The sequence below is a fragment of the Artibeus jamaicensis genome, unplaced genomic scaffold, assembly GCF_021234435.1.
Source record: "Artibeus jamaicensis isolate MK-2021 breed Jamaican fruit bat unplaced genomic scaffold, CSHL_Jam_final contig_3175, whole genome shotgun sequence".
In the NCBI taxonomy this organism is placed as follows: domain Eukaryota; kingdom Metazoa; phylum Chordata; class Mammalia; order Chiroptera; family Phyllostomidae; genus Artibeus; species Artibeus jamaicensis.
The window spans coordinates 70,254-90,176 of NW_026521739.1; the positions used below are offsets into that span (position 1 = coordinate 70,254).

Below are 19,923 nucleotides of genomic sequence, written 5' to 3' on the forward strand. Positions count from 1 at the left end.
CTTCAGGTCCTGACCTTGGCTTTCAGAGTCTACATCTAGCCCTTTAGGGTGCTGGGCCACGGTGCCCTTACTTGGCCCTGGTAGTAGCAAGAGCACTGGGCCCAAAAGTAGAGGATGTACCTCAGCTTACTTGTTGTTCTGATACTTAGAGGCCTTTTGGCCATGGGCATCTTTCTGAACCCATATTTCTGTATCATAAAATGTAAATATTACTGAACAGAAGAGCAATGAGGCTGAAAAAAGATAACATGTAAGCACCTGGTCTATGGTAGGTACTTGATGAATGTTAGTTTTCAAAATTCTGCTTCCTTCAATGGATCTCTGAAACCACTCACCAAATATGAACATGGAACTAGACTGTTCAAACCTATTTCTCTTGCTCCGTCTCTTTTTCTTACAGACTCTGGATGGAGGCCTGAATGTCATCCAGTTAGAGACTGCGGTAGGGGCTGCCATAAAAAGTTTTGAGAACTCTCTAGGTATCAATGTTCCTAGAAGCCGTTTTCTGCCTGTCAAAACCACATCAGATCTCTTGCTTGTGATGTCAAACCTCTACAGCCTTAATGCAGGATCTCTGACAATGAGTGAAAAGCGGGAATTTCCTACAGTGCCCTTGGTTAAATTAGGCAGTTCTTTTACAAAGGTATGTAATTACAAAGATATGATATACACATGAATTTGTATACGTGAATTGGATCTGTCCCTTTTAGACCATTACTGCTTTTATCAGAAGAATGTTAGTTATGGCTTAAAAAACATAGCCCCTTCCAGTTGCTGAGCAGTGTTCTGCATCCCAGGTATCTAGCAGTAAATAAAACAGACTAAAATCCTACCTTCATGGATACTGTAGTAGGGTGAGGAAGATGATAAGCAAATAAATTGAATATATAGTAGTACATCAAATGGTAGAAAAGGCTCTGGAGAAAATACAGCATGAGGAGGAATGTGTGGGTGGGGTAGTGGTAGTGTCATTTTACATTGGTGGCCAGAGACAGAGCCTCACTGAGAAATTGTGTGTCATGCATGTGTCTGGGGTGAAAGTATTCCAGGCAGGAGGAATAGCAAGTCCAATCAACTGAATCCTAACATGAGAAGTGGAACTCCCCAAAATTAGTCATGTTAAAATATTGAGAGGTTAATGAAGTGACAGGGTGAGCCTTTGTGGCTGACCTGTAAAGTCCTGCTATGCCCTCCAAACTGTTCTAGTTTTGGTTGTGGTTTAGTGCCACCTGGTGTGTATGTGTGTAGTGAGTCTTATGGCTGCATTGGAAATTCCAGGATGATCATCTGGCATCTTAGTAGTCTCCCCATTATTTGATACCTTTTATCAGCCTGGTTGGACTGGGAAAATCCTGGTGATGCAAGGACCCACTATCTTCTCACATCCTGATATGGGGTTGCCACCCATAGTTGGACTAGCCTCAGGCTCCCTTCAGTTCCCTCCCAGACTCCCATATCCTGCAGGAGGTAAGAACTTTAGCTGCCTCACTGTGAGAACAGGGGCTGAGTGGGCAATGGTTAGTTGGTCTGAGGAAGAACATGTTTTGCAGACATTGGAGAGCACAGTATGGCTGGAGCAGAGTGAGCAAGTAAGGGACTGGGAGTAGGTGGAATATATAGAACCTTGTAATTAAGTATTGGGAGTGTCACTTTATTTTTTTTCTTGTGGATGAGAAGCTATTGGTGAGTTGTGGGCTGAGGGAGTGAATCAGGGAGACTGGAGAATAGGTTGTTGCAGGAATCCTGACAAAGGGAAATGGTGCTTTTGGACCAGGGTGGTAGCAGTGGAAATAGTGAAAAAATGTTGACATTATGAGATATTTTCAAAGTTGTATCTATAAGGGTCAACCATTGGCATAGATGAGAGGATAAAGAAAGAGTAAGGATGACTCCCAAAGTTTTTGTCCTGTGCAGCTGGAAGCATGGAATTGCCATTTATTGAAAAGGGGGAAGGCTTGGGTAGAGTAAGTTTGGAGGGAGTAGCATGGGAAATTAAATTTTGGAGATATCATATTTATTAGACCTTCAAATGGAGAAGCTGAGTGTGTAAGTGTGGAGCTCAGAAGAGGTATCTAGAAGAGACAGGTACATTTGAGAGCTGTCAGGTTATAGCTGGTATTAGAGCCATAACATATGGATCACCTAGATGGTGAGTGAGGAGTGGAGGTGGGTGCTCCAAGAACTGAGCCCTCAGGCACTCTAAAGACTTAGATGATGGGCTTAAGATGGAAGAAGCAGCAAAGGTGACTGAGGAGTTACAGGTTAGGAACTGGGTAGAAAACCATGAACGAGATGTCCTGAAAGCCAAAGAAGAAAATAGGGCGCGATCATCTTTGTCGAGTGCTACTGCTGAATCAAGTAACATGAATGAGAATTCACCATAAGATTGATCAGTAAAGAAGTTTTGGAGACTGACTGGAATGGATCTAAAACAGAAGAGAAATTGGAGATATGAATGTAGACAACTTATTCAAGAATTTTACCTTAAAAACAAAAATAGATAGCCATAGATAGAAAGGAATATAAGATTTGAGTGGGGTTTTTTGTTTTGTTTTTCAAAGATGGAATTTACAGCATGTCTTTACATTTATAGATATGAACTGATGCAGTCAAGAGGGGAAAACCTTTGAAGAGGGAGAAAGGAGAAATGCTGGACAGTATTCTTTGAATGGGCCTTAAGAAAGGCTGGTCTTAAGTTGAAGGAGAAACAGTACAGCCTCAGTACTGGGAGGGACAGAGTAATGGGTGAGGGGGCTGAGGGTGATAGCAGTGGTAGTAGAAGCCAGTGAAAGTTTTCCAACTGCTTCTATGTTTCTCAGCAAAAAAGGAAACAGCCATATAGGACAATTTCTAGTGCCTGTAAATATAAGGAAATAAGAGGCAAAGACAGTAATCATTTATAATGATAATCTGTGCAGTTGCTCTTCATTTCTTCTGAATCCTACCTGCCCTAAAGCCAAGCTCCAGTCTGGTGTGCTTCAGACCATGATGACCTCTCTCCAACTAACTCCGGGTTATCTGAACTACTCATCTGGCTCTTAGCATAATAGTTGGTTATCTCTCTATTATTCATTTTCTGATGTCTGATCTGCTCAGCTGTAAAATGCTTGATTTTAGGGACAATGTTATTTCCTGGTCTCTCCTGCACAGGATCTAGCATATGGTGAGTGTTTTAACAAATAGATTCTTCCCACAGAGGGCCTGAAGTTGGCCATAAACAGAATGTTTTTACAGTTCAGTTAAACTATTTTGTAAGTTTAGTCCTTAGCCCATTTTTGAAATGATTTATATGTTTCCATTTTTTCTTTCAGGTTCAGGATTATCTAAGGAGATTCGAAAGTATACCAGATATGCTTGAATTAGATCATCTCACAGTTTCAGGAGATGTGACATTTGGCAAGAATGTTTCATTGAAGGTGTGTTATGAAAATTACAGATCCTATAGCTTTAAGAAACAGGTTCTATTTTCTAGTCCTAAATTCACCTTTATTTTAAGGAATACTTCCTAGTCTGTACCAGATGTTTAGATACAGATACAGTTCAAAAATTAAATAACTTATTATAATATTTAGTATTAATACCATCTTCCATCAATATACAACATAGTTAAAATACAATTATAATTGTTGTATATGGGAATTTTGTGGAATATAGCATTCAAATGGAAAGCACAGACTAATACATAATTGAACTGGTACTATTTTATTGAAATATGACAATCTTTAAAACAGAATCACTGTTAAATTAGCATCACCTTACTAAAGATGATTATTTGAAACTAAATGAAAGTAGGAAAAATGACTTCATTTATACTGAATATAATCTATTCCTTTTAAAGTAATCTGTTGTCATCAACTATTATAAACAGTAGTCATTCACATTCTGTAGTCCTTAGGTACTTTTATAACCATCATTCCAGCCTGACATAAGAAATGGGAAAAACTATAGGTATAAGTGTTAAAGCTCAGAACCAGACACAACAGATTTTTCCTAATCAGGTAGTTTTTAAAAATCCCATACCTAAAGCCCTGGCCAGGTAGCTCAGGTAGAGTGTTGTCCTGACATACGAAGGCTGTGAGTTCGATCCTGGTCAGGGAACATACATATAAGAATCAACCAGTGAATGCATAAATAAGTAGAACAACAAATCAATGTTTCTTTCCCTCTCTTTCTAAAATCAATAAATTAAAAAAAATTAACAATAAAATAAAATCCCATACCTAGATTTCAGCTACTTAAATAATCTTATTAGAGCTACTTAAATGAAGATCTTGAAAAAACAAAAAACCACACATATATTGAATTTTATTGCTCATACTGCCTTATCTAAACAGTCTCAAGATATGAAAAGTTGATAAGTAAACTGTTCTTAATAAAACCCCCAAACTGATAATGTAAATATAAACTAAGCACCCGTTAGTTTCTTTATGGAAATAGATAATTCTGGTGGCCCTGCAAACAGTTCTTTGAAAGGGCCAGTCTCCTTGTGGCACTGGGTTTACTTCCCACTCCCTGTGTCACTTCTGATAAGGAGACAAGGAATCTAGGAATGATCCTGGGACTGTTGCAGAGGACATATTACAATTTTGTTTAACATGTTATTTGTTTTTCATGTTTAATGTTTACAAATGTAGTTACTCTATTGTAAATGAAGTTCTACATAAACTTGATGATTGTAAGAAAACCCAATTGCATTTCAGTTTCAGTTGCAATTACCCTCTTGCTTTTTGTTTCCCATCCCTCAGGGAACTGTTATCATCATCGCAAATCATGGTGACCGAATTGACATCCCACCTGGAGCAGTATTAGAGAACAAGATTGTATCTGGGAACCTTCGTATCTTGGACCACTGAGATGAAAAAAATACTGTGTACACTTTATACTAATGATGGGTTAGTTTCTTATAATAAAATGTTCTCTAGGATTCTAAGATAGGCAGGTACATTACTATTTTACTGTAACCTGCAATGTTAATTTTTAAAGTAGAGTTTTCTGCCTTTAAGTCTAAGAGTATGCTTTTAGCCTAAGAAAAGCACAGATGGAAGCAATACTTTTGTTGTTGGAAGAGGATCCTGAAAGTTTATCTTAAAGTGCAATATTGTTTAATCTGAAAACGGGCAGCTCTGCTGGAAAATCTTTTAACAGAGGCCTCACTGATAGTCACTTTAAATTGCTTGTGATTTCAAAAATAAAGCTGTGAAGCAATACATTTGTGATGCTGTGTACATTTATACTTTTCAATGATAAATTTATGAAATGGTGACAAAAAATGGTTTACTGTTGCTAAATAGTTACTGTATCAGTTGGAAGATTTGTTCTTGGAATAGGTTATACTCAATCAATTACTTAAAAATCAAGTTTCTTGCATTTCTAAGAATCTTAACCACATCATTATTTCCATAGGAATTAAACTGGAAGGTATTTAGTGCCTTTTATTTAGTTCTAAAGCTGGGATGCCTGCCATGCTTTCCACAGACTCTCCATTTATTTAAAACAAAGTGGTGTTTCTTTTCCCAGCTAGAGGAGAGGGGGTGGGTAGAGGTAGGACATTTCTTCCACATCCTTGTTCCACAGTACAGTGGGTGTGGGTATAACTTTCAAATGAAGCTTCATTTCTCAAAGCTTGCTTGTTGTCACTAAAAAATGTTTATGAATAACCTTTCAAATCAGGTTGACAGGTAGTATGATTTGTGGCTTTTCTCTTAATAATCAACTACATTTTCCAATTCTTCCATACTTGTTTTTTGAGTAGGCTACTTGTTTAAAGTTTACTGTATACTATTAAAAAAGTTGTCTTTTAAAGTCTGGTAATTGTTTACAGCTTTATTTCAGACAGACATTTCAAAGCCAATGACATACCTCTATAATGATAAAGGAAAGAAAACAGGCTTTCCTTTTAGGAAACCAAAGAGCACAAAATAAGACTATTTCATTGTACATAATCACCACAAAGTTAGGCACTCCAACAGGGTTAGGCAAGATTCCTGGTGTGAAGTTAGGCACAGGCACTTTCATTTGTAGAGTGCTGCTGATTCTAATTTTGAAGGTAGGTATTATCAAAAGTCTGTAAATAACTTCCTCATCACCTTATTTTCTGTCCCCAACACAGGAGCTTATATTTTCTGTTTCTCCCTGGTCTATGTTCTTATACACATCAAAAGTAACTTAAACAAGAACCCAAGGGAACCATATTCCATGTTATCTAAGTGTTAAAATGAAAATGCATAAGTGGGCAGAATATATAAAAACATATTCTCACCTCTGCTAGAAAAAAAGCAAAAAAACCAAAACCCTTTCAAAGGTATTTTTATAAAAATACAACTATTAAACTGCAGGCTTCCATATACCACTTCTGAAAAGCATTTAAATTAGTTGCATAAATAAACATCAATATCTTACTTATTCTGTATTACTTGTGATCATCCTTTCAAGTATTTAGACTATTCTGAAGGCTTCACCCAGTTGACAGAGAGTGATGGTGGAAGGACTGAATATGCAACATACAAAGCCTGAAACTCAACATTGGTCACTAACACAAAAATTAAATTCCTAAATCCAAGCAATCAAAAGTTGTTTATTTTTTATAGAAAGATCTGTAAAAAAATAATTTTTCAGTTTTTCTTTCATAGAGAAAACTTTCTACAGAGGTTGACTAAGATTTTAATATTTTAAATTGTACCATCATTAAATAAGGTGGGACACCATATGAATTTCATTGCACTGGAAGAAATGCAAAGCATTTTTTAATATAAAGTATACAGAGCATTCTAGTCAGCTACAGCTGTGTTACAGCTATGTGTTCTTTTGGATTTGGTCCAAAGAAACCTGAGTCTGTTTCCAGAGAGAATGAGAAATGTTATAGACACCTGATCAGCTACTCCTCACTAAAGGAAGCACAAAACAGGCATTCCTTATAGATGACACTGAATCCCAGTTTCCCAACACTGATAGTTTCCTTCTCCCCTTCCCCTATCCCAGTTCACTTTGGGTTCCAGGTTCAGTTCTCAAATCGCAGGCATCCATACTTCCTTTATAAACATGTACATCCCATGGTCAGATAGGCTACCCAGTTTTCTGGATGTCATCACCTCTTCTGTTCCCAGATCTCGGCCATATTTAGGTCCAAATCTTTAAGGCCTTTTAAGGCTTGAATATTTCCAGTATAAAAAGCTACATCTGCTGTGACCAACCTAAACAATGGAGAGAAAGTTATTTTTAATCTCATACTATATTTAAGTAAAGTAGCAATGCTCACAGAGTCTTATCCTAGCTGCTGGACTGTTACTCAAAATTCAGAATTCCTAGAAACCAAATGTCAATATAAGCAGGATTCCCGCTATTACATAGTGAGACCACGTAAGTGTGTCTGTTTCAACAATAAATGTTTAAACTAGTGCAGGTTGGATTTAGTTTCGGAATTCTGCCCAATAAAATAGAACAATGAAATAAAGTAGAGAAAATAACAGGTTAAGCTTTTCTGATCTGCTGTCACTGGAGCATATATGTAATATGACTAATAAAATCATAGTACTGATAATCAATACAGCAACACTCAATGAAAAGAGAGAATTACACTGAGCTGTCACATTAATGCTTATAACATGAAGAAACACTCCTGGCAAGAATGCTTAGGTAGACAGAAATATCAAGTGTGCATAAATAGGGACACGTCTGATTCAATGTATATTTTGAAAGATGTGGCCATGGAAAAACAGGAAATCTTGATGTAGTACTTTGTAAAAGACAGAAGTCTGGCTGTACTATTTTAATAAATATATAAGTTCTGGGTGGCTGGACTACCTTGGGGCATAGGTGTTTAAGTAGCCTTCATATTTGTACTACAGTCTAATTTAAACATACCTTTGGACTTAGGTACTTACTGTTTCACCTTTTATCACATAGTGGAATTTACTAATGACCATATTTCTTGTTCGAAATACACCTAAATTCAAGGTGAATTAGGTAAATTCACCTAATTCAAGATTTAAAATCTATAAAAAGATTCGAAATTATACTTCCTGTCATAATGTGGTACAGTGAAACTGACAGCAATGGCTAAACAGAACAAAGCTTTTCTAAGATCCCTACATTAAAATGAAAGTAAATCTCCATTTAAAAATACCAAGTTATGTTTAAGAAACGCTATTCATAGTCTATATGACAAAGTATATAGAAAATGATTTATATCAAAACTGAAAAACAAGAGAACATGAAACCTGACACTTGCAATATACATAACCAACAAAGGATTAGTTTGAAGGCATCTATCTAAAATCAACAAGAAAAAGCTAATACCCAAGAGAACAATGGGCAAAGAATATAAACAGGAAAAGCCACTGATGAGAATACTAATCAATATATGAAAAGGTAACAGGAATTCTTTTTCAATATATGAAAAAGATAAAGTCAAATGCCATTGTCTTCCATAAGACTGGCAACAAAAGGTCTTTTCTTAAAATATTTTATTGATTATGCCATTACAGTTGTCCTATTCTGCCTCCCCCTTCATTTCCCTCCATCCTACACACCCCCTTCCACCCATACTCCCCCCTTTAGTTCATGTCTGTGTCTCATAAGTTCTTTAGAGCTTCTACATTTCCCACACTACTCTTGCCCTCCCCCTATTTTCTACCTACCGTCTATGCTTATTCTCTGTACTTTTCCCTACCCTGCCCCCCCTTCTCCTCCCACTCTCTTGTTGCCAACCCTCCATGTGATCTCCACTTCTGTGGCTCCGCTCCTATTGTAGCTGTCCACTTAGTTTGCTTTTGTTTTAGGTGTGGTTGTTAATAACTGTGAGTTTGCTGTCCTTTCACTGTTCATCTTTTTTATCTCCTTTTTCTTAGATAAGTCCCTTTAACATTTTATGTAATAAGGGCTTGGTGATGATGAACTCCTTGAATTTGACCTTATCTGAGAGGCACTTTATCTGCCCTCCCATTCTAAATGATAGCTTTGCTGGATAGAGCAATCTTGGATGTAGGTCCTTGCATTTCATGACTTGGAATAGTTCTTTCCAGCCCCTTCTTGCCTGTACGGTCTTTTGAGAAACCAGCTGACAGTCTGATGGGAAGTCCTTTGTAGGTGACTGTCCCCTTATCTCTTGCTGCTTCTAGAATTCTCTCCATTTTAATCTTGGGTAATGTAATTATGATGTGCCTTGGTGTGTTCCTCTTTGGGTCTACCTTCTTTGGGACTCTCTGAGCATCCTGGATTTCCTGGAAGTCTATTTCCTTTGCCAGATTGGGGAAATTCTCCTTTATTATTTGTTCAAATAAGTTTTCCACTTGTTGATGTTCCTCTTCCCCTTCTGGTACCCCTATAATTCGGATGTTGGAATGTTTAAAGATGTCTTTAAACGTTAGAACCTGGAGGTTCCTAAGCCTCTCCTCATTTTTTAAAATTCTTGTTTCTTCATTCTTTTCTGTTTGTTTGTTTGTTTGTTTGTTTCTTCTTTCTGGTCCACTCCATTGATTTGAGTCCCAGTTTTCTTTCTATCCCTATTGGTTTCCTGTGCATTTTCCTTCATTTCAATTAGTGTAGTCTTCATTTTTTCATCTAATTTGCAACCAAAATCAACCAGTTCTGTGAGCATCCTTGATCACCAGTGTTTTGAACTGTGCATCTGATAGGTTGGCTATCTCTTGGTCGCTTAAAAGTATTGGCTCTGGGGCTTTGATTTGTTCTTCTGTTTGAATCATAATTTTTTTTGGTCAGGTCATGCCTCTTATGTATGAGGGGCGGAGCCTTAGGTGTTTACCAGGGTGGGGCAACCCAGGTTGCTGGGTTGTGATGCTGTGTGTGGGGGCAGGGTCAGAGAGGGAATAATGGCACTTTTTCCACTCTTTTTTGGATTTTAGTTCCCCTGCCACTTCCCACAAGCAAATTGGCCCTTCTGGTGCTTGTTCCCCAGGTAGGTGGGCCTGTGTACATTCTAGGACCCTGTGCGTCTCTCCAGTGAATTCCCCTGTGAGGCTGGGAGTCTCTCCTGGCACCTTTTCAATTGGTGCTTTTAGGCTTTATTTCCCCATCACTGGGGCCCTGAGTTGTGTAGTCTGTCTCACTGCCCATTTTTGCCTAGTTTATCTGCACACAAATGTGTGACCGTGGTCAGCCAATCGCCTTGCATGCCTAACTGGGTCTGCATGTTTCCTCCTGGCGCCAGAGTCTGCTAGATGCCACCTGCGCTCCCAGGTCTTGCAGCCACCGCTTTTTCCTGCCATGACCCCTCTCCACCAGTCGCCAACTCTGCCCCTCTTACTGGTCTGGATAAATGGTTGTTGGACATCCATACAGTTCAATTTTCTGTCTGATCTGGTTGTGTTTTGTTTCTAAATCTTTGTTGTCCTTAATTTTGGTTGTGCGAGGAGGCACAGAGAAAAATCACATTCAAAAGAAAAGGAACAGTGCTGGTGAGGAGGAATAGGGAGCAACTGCTTAATTCCTCACAGGGAAGTAAAAAATGTTGGGAACTGAACAGATGGTGATTGCACAGAAGTGGTGCTTGTGTGAATGTTTAAGTACCCCTGAATTAACTGTAAAACAGTTCATTTTATGTTATGTGAATTTCACTTTGAAAAAAAAGTGCATTTTTAGAGTCAATTATTATAGCAACAAAAATTCTTTTAAGTAGATAGTGCAATATGTCTTTGGCTAGAGCCTAGGGGTTAATTTTCAAGGAATTCTATCTTTCAAAGGATTACCGAAAGACACGTTGAACTTATAAGAATTAGTGTCTTTAAAAGTATACAACAGTGAAGATCTCTAAGACTGTATTGATTTTCAAATAGCTGTATTACCAAAGGTGATAACTGGTAATGAGTTAAATTGGATGCTTCAGAACTACTGGTCTGAGAAAAACCAACAACCCAGATTTACTTTTGCAAATTAAAGTAGAAGGGTGGAATAGGTGTTAAAAATATAAAAATATTAGCTCCTTTTGAATAGTCTCTGAGAGATATTTGGTTCATTATACTAACTCTGAACTCTTCTGGGGCTTTGAAATCTTTGAAAATAACTAATTTTAAAAAAAGAAAAAGAAGAACCAGTTAATAATCAAGAGAGAGAATCAGATTTTTGTATAAAACTTCTAATTTCAGCCTGGCTGAAAGATTCAGCAGTCTGAAACGTCATCTAAATAGTTTTTTGCATAATCAGGTTAGGGTACTTCTTTTTAAGGGCAAGGCCAACTTCTGACTTAAGAACACATTTTTCATTTGTTCTTATAAATTTGACATTTAAGCCTGAAACTCCTTTAATAGGGAATATTTTATTTCTAAAAATCCATGGAACAGGTAACACACTTAGGAAATCACTGCATTTTGTATAATCTTTACCCATATCTTTCAGAGTGTGTAGGTGATTTGCCCAAAGTTACAAAGCTAGTAAGTTGCAGAACTGAACCCAAGTTTTCGCATTCTAAGTACTATGTTTTCTCATATATTCCACGATTAATTTCACAAATGATGTATACAATTTGTTCGATGGCTTATGATAAAATATGTACATATTAACCCTTACTGTTTTGTAACCCTGCTGATTTTATAAATAAGGCACAGAGGTAAAGTGGCTTTTTCATGGTGCCACAGGTACAAAGTGGGACTCTGAGTTCTGTCTAGATAGCAGAAGACTCTACTGGGTAACGTAAGAAGGTACTACTAACCCACACGGCCTCAAAACAGACATGTGAGGTCAGTTAAATAACTGACCATTTATAAAACACTTTAACATAGACAGATACACATAGATATATATCATCCACACAGAGGAGAAAAAAAGCAAAAGCTTTCTGATTTTATAATTTTGGGGCCCCAGAATGACTGTGTGGAAAAGGACAGCATAATGAGTACAACGAATCAAACAATTCAATATGGCAGTATTTGGTAAAAATATTTTGAAAACATACCCATTTTGAGGTCCTCCATCATTTATCACATTTAAATGAGATAATTGCTTTTTTAAGTGGAGTTTGTAACTTGCATTAATTCTTAAAAATAACATCTGTAAAAGAAATAAAACTAAGTTTCTTAAAGGTCTACTGAAATAGAAGACATAAGCATCTGCTGTCACCAATATCAAATCAGAAAAATTTTTAAGTAACCTTCGTTTTGGCATATATTATACCTTTAAAATGCTCCCTTGAAAGTATTTTATTGCTATTTCAGTATAGTTTTTGTACTTAGTTGGATGAAAGCTCTTTTTCCCCTTTTCAGTATTATTTGTTTTAGCGTTAGACTTACCACTGCTCTTCTGCCCCTTAGAAAGTCCTCTGAGATATATAAGCAGTATATATCGTGACGGGTAAAAAGAAATGGAGAATATATTCTGTAATATATTAACTAGGAACTTGATAGAGAAAGCGAAAAAGTAGGAATGTCACTGAAGAGTGAAGAGGGAGGTGTGTGCTCTCTCTCTCTCTCTCTCTCTGGACCACATCTTTCCCCACCCCCTTCCCCAGGCCTATCTTCCTTGCATCTCTCTTTTTCCTAAGCCCAAGGGGCCCCTCCTTTTTTTTTTTGCCTCTGTAACTTGTTTCGGAGCCATTTCTTCTACAGTTCACTTCTACTTCTGTGACTTTCTAAATAAATTTTCCCCCATGAAAAGAAAAGTGAAGAGAACTCTTGTGATACTCCTATAAAGGAAGACTATAAGGACAGTGGGTGGATATTTCATAGATGAGAGGTGTTAAAGACTACTGATTTGATTTTTCCTGGTTTGTGCCTATTATAGATTACTTATCCTGATCTAATAAATACTGAAGATAAGGTGTATTGATTGAGTGACTTTATGTGTCTTCTCATTGTTAACTCTATCACTAAGTCCTCCCCTGTCCAGTCTAGAATAACCACTATGAGTAACATAATTTATGTTCATTGATAAATGCCAACTCTGATTTTCAAACTATGGTTTTTCACTGTGTATAATGTTTATTTTTTTGCCCAAATTTTTTAGGGAAAAATAAGGATGCACATTATAGATGGGTAGCACCCGAAATACCTTATATCTATCTGTTCTTGTGTTCGTAATTATTTGTTACAAAGCTATTATTAATCTGACCTGTCAGAGTAAGGAGCACTTTGAAATCAGAAATTTTTATCCATATTCCCTAAGTCAATATAACTGGAAAAAATAATAATCATAATAGAACATGAACTAAGCATAATTGTGCCCAAAATATGTTAAACACTAATTCTACATGCATATAATATGTTATATATAAAAAAGTAGTTTTAAGAACTACTACTCACTTGTATTTGCTCTTCTGGAAGGAGATCAATTATAGCTTCATGCATTTTTGCCATTTGCTTACAAATATTCCTGAAACAGGCGGAAGGAACGGGAGCTTTCACCTCATACTGGCAAGGGAAAATAATGAGAACCATGTTCATGTCCTTTGGATAGCACACTGTCTCCACACAGAAATGTTTCGTGCCCCTACAATTCTGATATCATGCTCAAGCTCATACTCAACTGTGATCTGGGCCACTCGTGCTAATCTCAAGAACTTTTCATTAAATATCCCAATCTACTTTGAGAGAGTCAGCATACTCTTATGGCTAAGAACATGGGCTGCCTTCCTTAATATGGCCCATTTGGGTTCCCAGCTCTTCCAGTTCTTAGCTATGTAACATTGGGAAGTTACTTCACTTCCCTGTATCTCAAAGGGCTTGCTGTGAGGATTAAAAAGATGGCTCATAAGAACACAAAACAGTGCTTGAGACAAAGTACTCAAAAATGTTAACTACTACTCTGGCTCAATATACAATGATGAATCATTAAAGTAGGCCCTCCAAATCAATAGATTTTCAAAACATGATTTTATGAATGTGTCATCATAATATCTGAAATCGATATAACTCTAGCAGAATTAAAATGTTCTTTTTGTGTAGTAGGTAGGCCAATATAGTGGTCATATTTAAGGTTAAGGGAAGACTTTTCCCATAACAATCTATACTGAAAATTTAAATTTAGGTAAGTTCATTTTATTCTTCTTACACCTGGAACAACAAGCTGGTAAGACTCAGATAATCATCTTTTGCCCACATTTTAGAATTCATAGCTTAAATATTATACCATTTTTATTTATAAGACATATTTGGGCTGAATATACTTTAGATGCACTCATCTCATAGTTTATTAAAATGATGTGCTCCAATATACTGCTATAGCAGAATCATGTTGAAGTCACCATGTGACTGGACCAAGATAAGCAAAGTTGTGACCACCCAAGGGTTTGTCTCTCTTCAGCCTAGAAATATATCACCCCCTTACCTTTTCTCAGTAATAACAACTATAAGACATAACTCACACACTACAAAACTTATCCTTTAACAGTGTACAATTAACTGGTTTTTAGCAAACTCATACAACTATCACCACTAATTTCTGAACGTTTTCATCACCCCAAGAACAAACCCCATAATTGGTAGTCATTCCCTATCGCCACCCACACCCTTTTAGCCCTTGGCAACCACTAATCTCAATAAATGAAATCATACATTATGTGGCTCTTATGACTGGCTTCTTTCACTTAGCATAAACCTATCAAAGTTCCTTCATGTTGTAGTATGTGTCAGTACTTCATCCTTTTTATGGCTGCATGATATATTCCATTATATAACTATATCACAATTTATCCAATCATCAATTGGTGGGCATTTGGATTATTTCCACTTTCTGGCTATTAGTAATAATGCTATAAACATGCATAAACAGGTTTTTTGTGTGTGAGGATGAATTTTCTTCAACTCTCATGGGTACACACCTAGCAGTGAAACTACTGGGTCATAAGGTAACTAACTCTATGTTTAACCTTTTCAGAAAATGCCAGAATGTTTTTCCAAAGTGCCTGTACCACTTTACAATCCCACCTAGAAATGTATGAGGGTTCCAACTTCTTCATACTCTCACCAATACTTACTACTGTCTGTCTTTTTTATTTTAGCCACCCTAGTGGGTATGAAGTGGCATCTACTACAGTGACATCCCTTAATCTTAACTGCCTCTACTGAATTGAATAGTATCTCCCCAAAATCTGTATCTACTTGGAACCTCATGAGGCCATATTGGATTAGAGAGTACCCTAAATCCAGTGACTGGTGTCTTTATAAAAGAAACAAGAGGAATATTTAGACATAGAGACACACAGAAGGAAGACAGAGGTAGATGTGAGGACAGAGGTAGAGACTGGAGTGACGCATCTATAAGCCCAGGAATGCCAACAATTGACAGCAAGCACTAGAAGCTAAAAAGAGGTAGGGAAGAATTCTTCCCTACAGCCTTCTTCAGAGAAAGCTTGGCTTAGCAATGCTTTGCTTTAGGACTTCTAGCCTCCAGAACTATGAGAGAACCAATTTCTGTTGTTCTAAGCCACTCTATCTGTGGTAATTTGTTGTGGCATCCTAGGAAACTAGAACACTCCTAAAACCTTCCTTAACCCCCTGCTTTCCCTAAAGATACTACTCTTTCCACTTCACCATTACTTTTCTTCAGTCAGCTAAACTTGATACGGTACCAATTTTATTTTCAACTCTTGAAATTTGGTTCTTGCCATAATCCAAACCACCTTCCCCCACTATTAACAATCTTCTGAAATTTCTCTCTGGAAAAAATCACTAAAGATGTCTTACCTTCCAAATGTAAAATTATTCTAGTTCCCCTTCCTCATTGCTCTGTAGTATTTCACACACTCTCACCCTGAAACACTACCCTTATGTAGCACAATGCTTTCCTGGTTGCTCCTCTCCTAACTTTCCTCTTTTTATTTCCTGCTTCTTCAAAGTTAATCACCACTTCTCTTCCCATCTTTTCTCTTCTATCAATCTCATTCACTCTCATGGCTTCTAATAAATCTCTAGTCATGAAACACCTTATTGAGTTTAAATCACACATTTCTTAGATGTTCCATTCCATAGCTAAGTTTACCATGATCTTCCCCAAGGCTGCTCTTCTGACCTGTTTCAATTACTACTGCTGGTGTTACAATCCTGTTCACATGGACAGAAATTTGCAACTCAGTTTTTATCCCTCCTTTTCCTTGTTTTGATTGAATCAGCGACTAAGTACATTCAAATTAGTTTTCACATTAGTTAGCTCTTTAGGTCAGAGTTTCTCAACCTCTACACTACTGACATTTGAGGCTAGAAAACTGTTGTAGGGTCTGCCTGCATATTGCAGGATATTCAGCATCTACTACATCCTTGGCCTCTACTCACTAGTTTCCATAACATCCCACTCCCCATATTGTGACAATCTAAAATGTTCCTAACATTTCTGAATGTCCTTTGGGGGACAAAATTGTTTCAGTTGAGACACCATCCTAGGTGAAGCCTTCAATACATCTCACTTGAAAAAATGTAGTAGCATTTTCAAGAGTACAGGTGTTCTTCAACAAACATTTACTAAAACTACCTGGCACACAGTAAGTTCTGAATAAATATTTTCTTGGATGTGTGCATGTACCCATATGTTTATATATAAGTACATAGGTATATTTATACTTGAATGAATAGGTCCAATAGTCTACTAGCTGGAGTATACAAAGATTACTCAGAGAAAGTCCATTTGGGGAGCTGTCTAAAAGATGGCTGGTGATCCAGAAAGTGGACATTGCATGACACAAGAACACGGGTGAAGGGCATGTTGGAAGTAGCAGAGATGGCTTCCTGAGAAGCATACCTGGGCTGTTGAGTCTTCAAAGGAAAAAAATTAAGTAAAAGTAAAATAGACTCATAGACACAGAGAGAACTGGTAGTTGCCAGAGGTGAGAGAGGTTGGGAGACTGGGTGAAAAAGATGAAGGGGATAAGAAGTAAATTGATAGTTATGAAATAGCAATGGGATATAAAGGACTGCATAGGGAATATAGTCAATAATATTGTAATAATTATGACTGGTGCCAGGTGGGTACTGGAAATATCGGGGGGAACACTTTGTAAAGTATATGATTACCTAACCACTATACTGTGCACCTAAAACTAATATAACGTAATACTGAATGTAAACTATAATTAAAAAATAAAGTTTAAAGTTAAAAAAATTAAGTAAAAGTATTCCAAATAGAGTACATACCTCAAATCCATTCTACATACCATCTGATTAATCCTTCTAAAATGTAATCATGTGATTGATTAGTTTAAGAACTTTGGAGTTTTGCTTCTGTTTAAAATTTAAAAAGCTTCAGAAGCATGTTGCTACTACCCTAACCACAAGAAAAAACTGGAATAATTTATAAATTATAACTATTCTTGCTCTGGCTGGGTAGTTCAATTGGTTAGAGTATAGTCCCAATATGCCAAGGTTCTGGGTTTGATCCCCAGTCAGGACACATACAAGAATCAACCAATGAACGCATAAATAAGAGGAACAACAAATTGCTGTTTCTCTTTCTCTCTCTCCCCTTCAGCCTGCCCCCTCTCTAAAAGCAATGAAAAAGTGATCCTGAGTGAGGAGATTAAAAACAAACAAACAAAAAAAAAACAGGGTCAAACTCCTAAGCAACCCATCAGGAAAAAAAAAGTAATTCTGACAGGGAGTGGCAAAGAGACACTTGTTAATAAGGAAAGAACACAACATGTTAGGGTAATAGAAATCATCAGTGGGGAACGTGGTAGAGAAAACACTAAATTGTAATTGTCTGGGCTCACTTTTGACATAAAAAAAAAAGACATCAAATATGGAAAGGGGGGCATTTGAAGTTTCTAAAAGACTTAAGAGACCTGGCTGGCATAGCGCAGTGGATTGAGCATGGGCCTGTGAACCAAAGGGTCACCACTTTGATTCCCAGTCTAAGGCACATGCCTGGGTTGCAGGCCAGGTCCCAAGGAGGGGGCAAACGAGAGGCAACCACACACTGATGTTTCTCTCCTTCTCTTTCTCCTTCCTTTCCCCTCTAAAAATAAATGAATAAAATCATTTTTAAAAAGACTTAAGAGACATAATAACTATATGCAACATGCAGACTGTGTAGAATCTTTGACCAAGCAAGTTATTGTGAGAAGAGATTTTGGTAAAATTGATGAGATTCAAATAGAAATAGGTATTAGAAGGAATTATTTTTAATTTTGTTAGGTATGATACGGTAGAGTGATTATGTAAGAAAGTGTAGTTTTTAGAAATACATAATTAAGTAAAACATCATAAAGCCTCAAATATATAAAATATTATAGCAAAAAAAAGCAAAATGTTAATGACTATTAAATAAAGGTGATGAGTATAAGCAAAGCTCATTAAATAATCCTTATTTTTCTTTGCCAAAATTAAATAAATTGAGTTATCAAGGAAAAAGTCTAGTCACAGACCCAATTCTTGTTCAAAAACTCTGGATGACCAAAATGACAGTGTTACTGGTAGACAGTCTGTGGCACCAGAGAGTCTCCCTGGTCGGCCAAGATGGTAGCAGTAGGAGGTTCTTACACTAAGCACGTGGAAAACTAGAAACACCAGTGCATAGGACCTGAGTGTATAAAAAGCTAGCAAGATAACTGGATAGAGAAAAAGTCCTCCCCATCCTGTCCAGTACTAGATTGGGGGTGGGACCAGGGGAAGGCAGACACATGCACAATAAAACTCAAAATGCACATGGGAAGGTGCTGGACCAAAGAGGGCTGTCAGTCTAGCCTGGGGAAAGGAGGGGGGCTGATTGGGAGATGGACCTACCCAAAGCATGAGAAAGTTTGAAAAGTTGATTGGTCATTTTGACAAAGTACCTGGCCTGTCCCACACCCAAGCTAATATAACCCCAGGGGAACAAAGATGCTTGTTCCGGCTTGTGGCTGACTGGCTTGTGACTTGCTTGCTTGTGACCTGCACTTGCACAGTGCACTGCCTGTTCTTTCCATGGGCCGTGTGGCCTTAGCATTCATGTGGCCCATGGCTTCCAGGAAGAAATCTGTCTTTCTCTCTGCCTTGCCCACCTGGTGATAAATCACCTATGTGTTCATGCGCACTTTCACTTGGGAGCACATGATTATGTAGCTCCAGCAGCCACATGGCCCATGGCTGTGCTGCCTCTACATGCAGGCTCCAGGAGAAATTATGAAAATGAAAAGCAGCCAGGAACAAGCTAACCCTGGATGGGGATATGACCACTTGACCGCTGACTATGGGCTCCAAAGGACTGTCCTTTTAAATTGGAGCAGGAACTCTGAACACTAGCTCTGAACTCTGAACTTTGTCTTGGCCTTGATGAGGAGATGGGCTTTGCAATAAGAGTCCACCATTCTCCAAGGATTGTGTAGCACTTGAACAAAACCTCTTTTCTTTGCACCAGCAATTGCCTCATGAGTCTAGTTTTGCGGCAACAGGCATTTAATACCCTCCCCTTTTTTTGGTTCGGTTACAGTATAATAAAGTCACTGACTTTTTCTTTTCTTTGGTTTTGTTTGATTCTATCCCACAGCTTGTTACTAGTTCTACTATTTAACATTTACCTTATTCCATATTGTTAGGTGTTTACAGTCTCCTGCCACATTAGATGGTAAACTTCTTAAGGGTAGTCACAATACATTATTTATTGACTTTTGGTATACAGTATACCATGTTTCAAAAAGGAAACTGGTGGAATTTAAACTGCTTTTGAATTTAGCTTGTACTTGGGACCCTCAATTATTTTTAAGAGTGTAAAGGGGTCCTGTGGCCAAAATATTTGAGAACTATTAAACACAATCTTTTTTTCTAAGCACTCCTTTCTTACTGTTGCTAACAGTAAGAGGTTTAGGCAGGTTTAGGCACATGTCTATGCATGTGAATGGGTATCACTTTATCTTGCCCTTTTATGATTTTTGTAGCTGTTGCTCTTGCTATCTTAGAATCTGATGGATACAAGTAGGAGGAAAAGCATATCAAAGTGTCTTGATTTATAAGCTTGCTCTAAACACGTTCTTAGATAAAGGTATAAACTAAGTAAATCTTCAAAGTTTCAAGT

General features: G+C 37.5%; 2 protein-coding genes across 7 annotated transcripts in view; one reads left to right on the plus strand and one right to left on the minus strand.

The window, feature by feature from the left end:
* UGP2 (UDP-glucose pyrophosphorylase 2) overlaps positions 1-5,207 on the plus strand; it is a 59,122-nt gene extending 53,915 nt beyond the window's left edge. For both annotated transcript variants that reach the window (XM_037126302.2, XM_037126301.2), the window contains exons 8-10: positions 401-643; positions 3,312-3,416; positions 4,746-5,207. In XM_037126302.2, coding sequence (XP_036982197.1) covers positions 401-643; positions 3,312-3,416; positions 4,746-4,853 — 456 coding nt within the window. In that variant the 3' untranslated portion in view covers positions 4,854-5,207. The remainder of the gene's footprint in view (positions 1-400; positions 644-3,311; positions 3,417-4,745) is intronic.
* Positions 5,208-5,367: 160 nt separating this feature from the next.
* VPS54 (VPS54 subunit of GARP complex) overlaps positions 5,368-19,923 on the minus strand; it is a 121,218-nt gene continuing 106,662 nt past the window's right edge. For all 5 annotated transcript variants that reach the window (XM_053663408.1, XM_037126304.2, XM_037126303.2 and 2 more), the window contains 3 exons: positions 13,248-13,355; positions 11,906-12,000; positions 5,368-7,190 (listed from right to left, as the gene is read on the minus strand). In XM_053663408.1, coding sequence (XP_053519383.1) covers positions 7,085-7,190; positions 11,906-12,000; positions 13,248-13,355 — 309 coding nt within the window. In that variant the 3' untranslated portion in view covers positions 5,368-7,084. The remainder of the gene's footprint in view (positions 7,191-11,905; positions 12,001-13,247; positions 13,356-19,923) is intronic.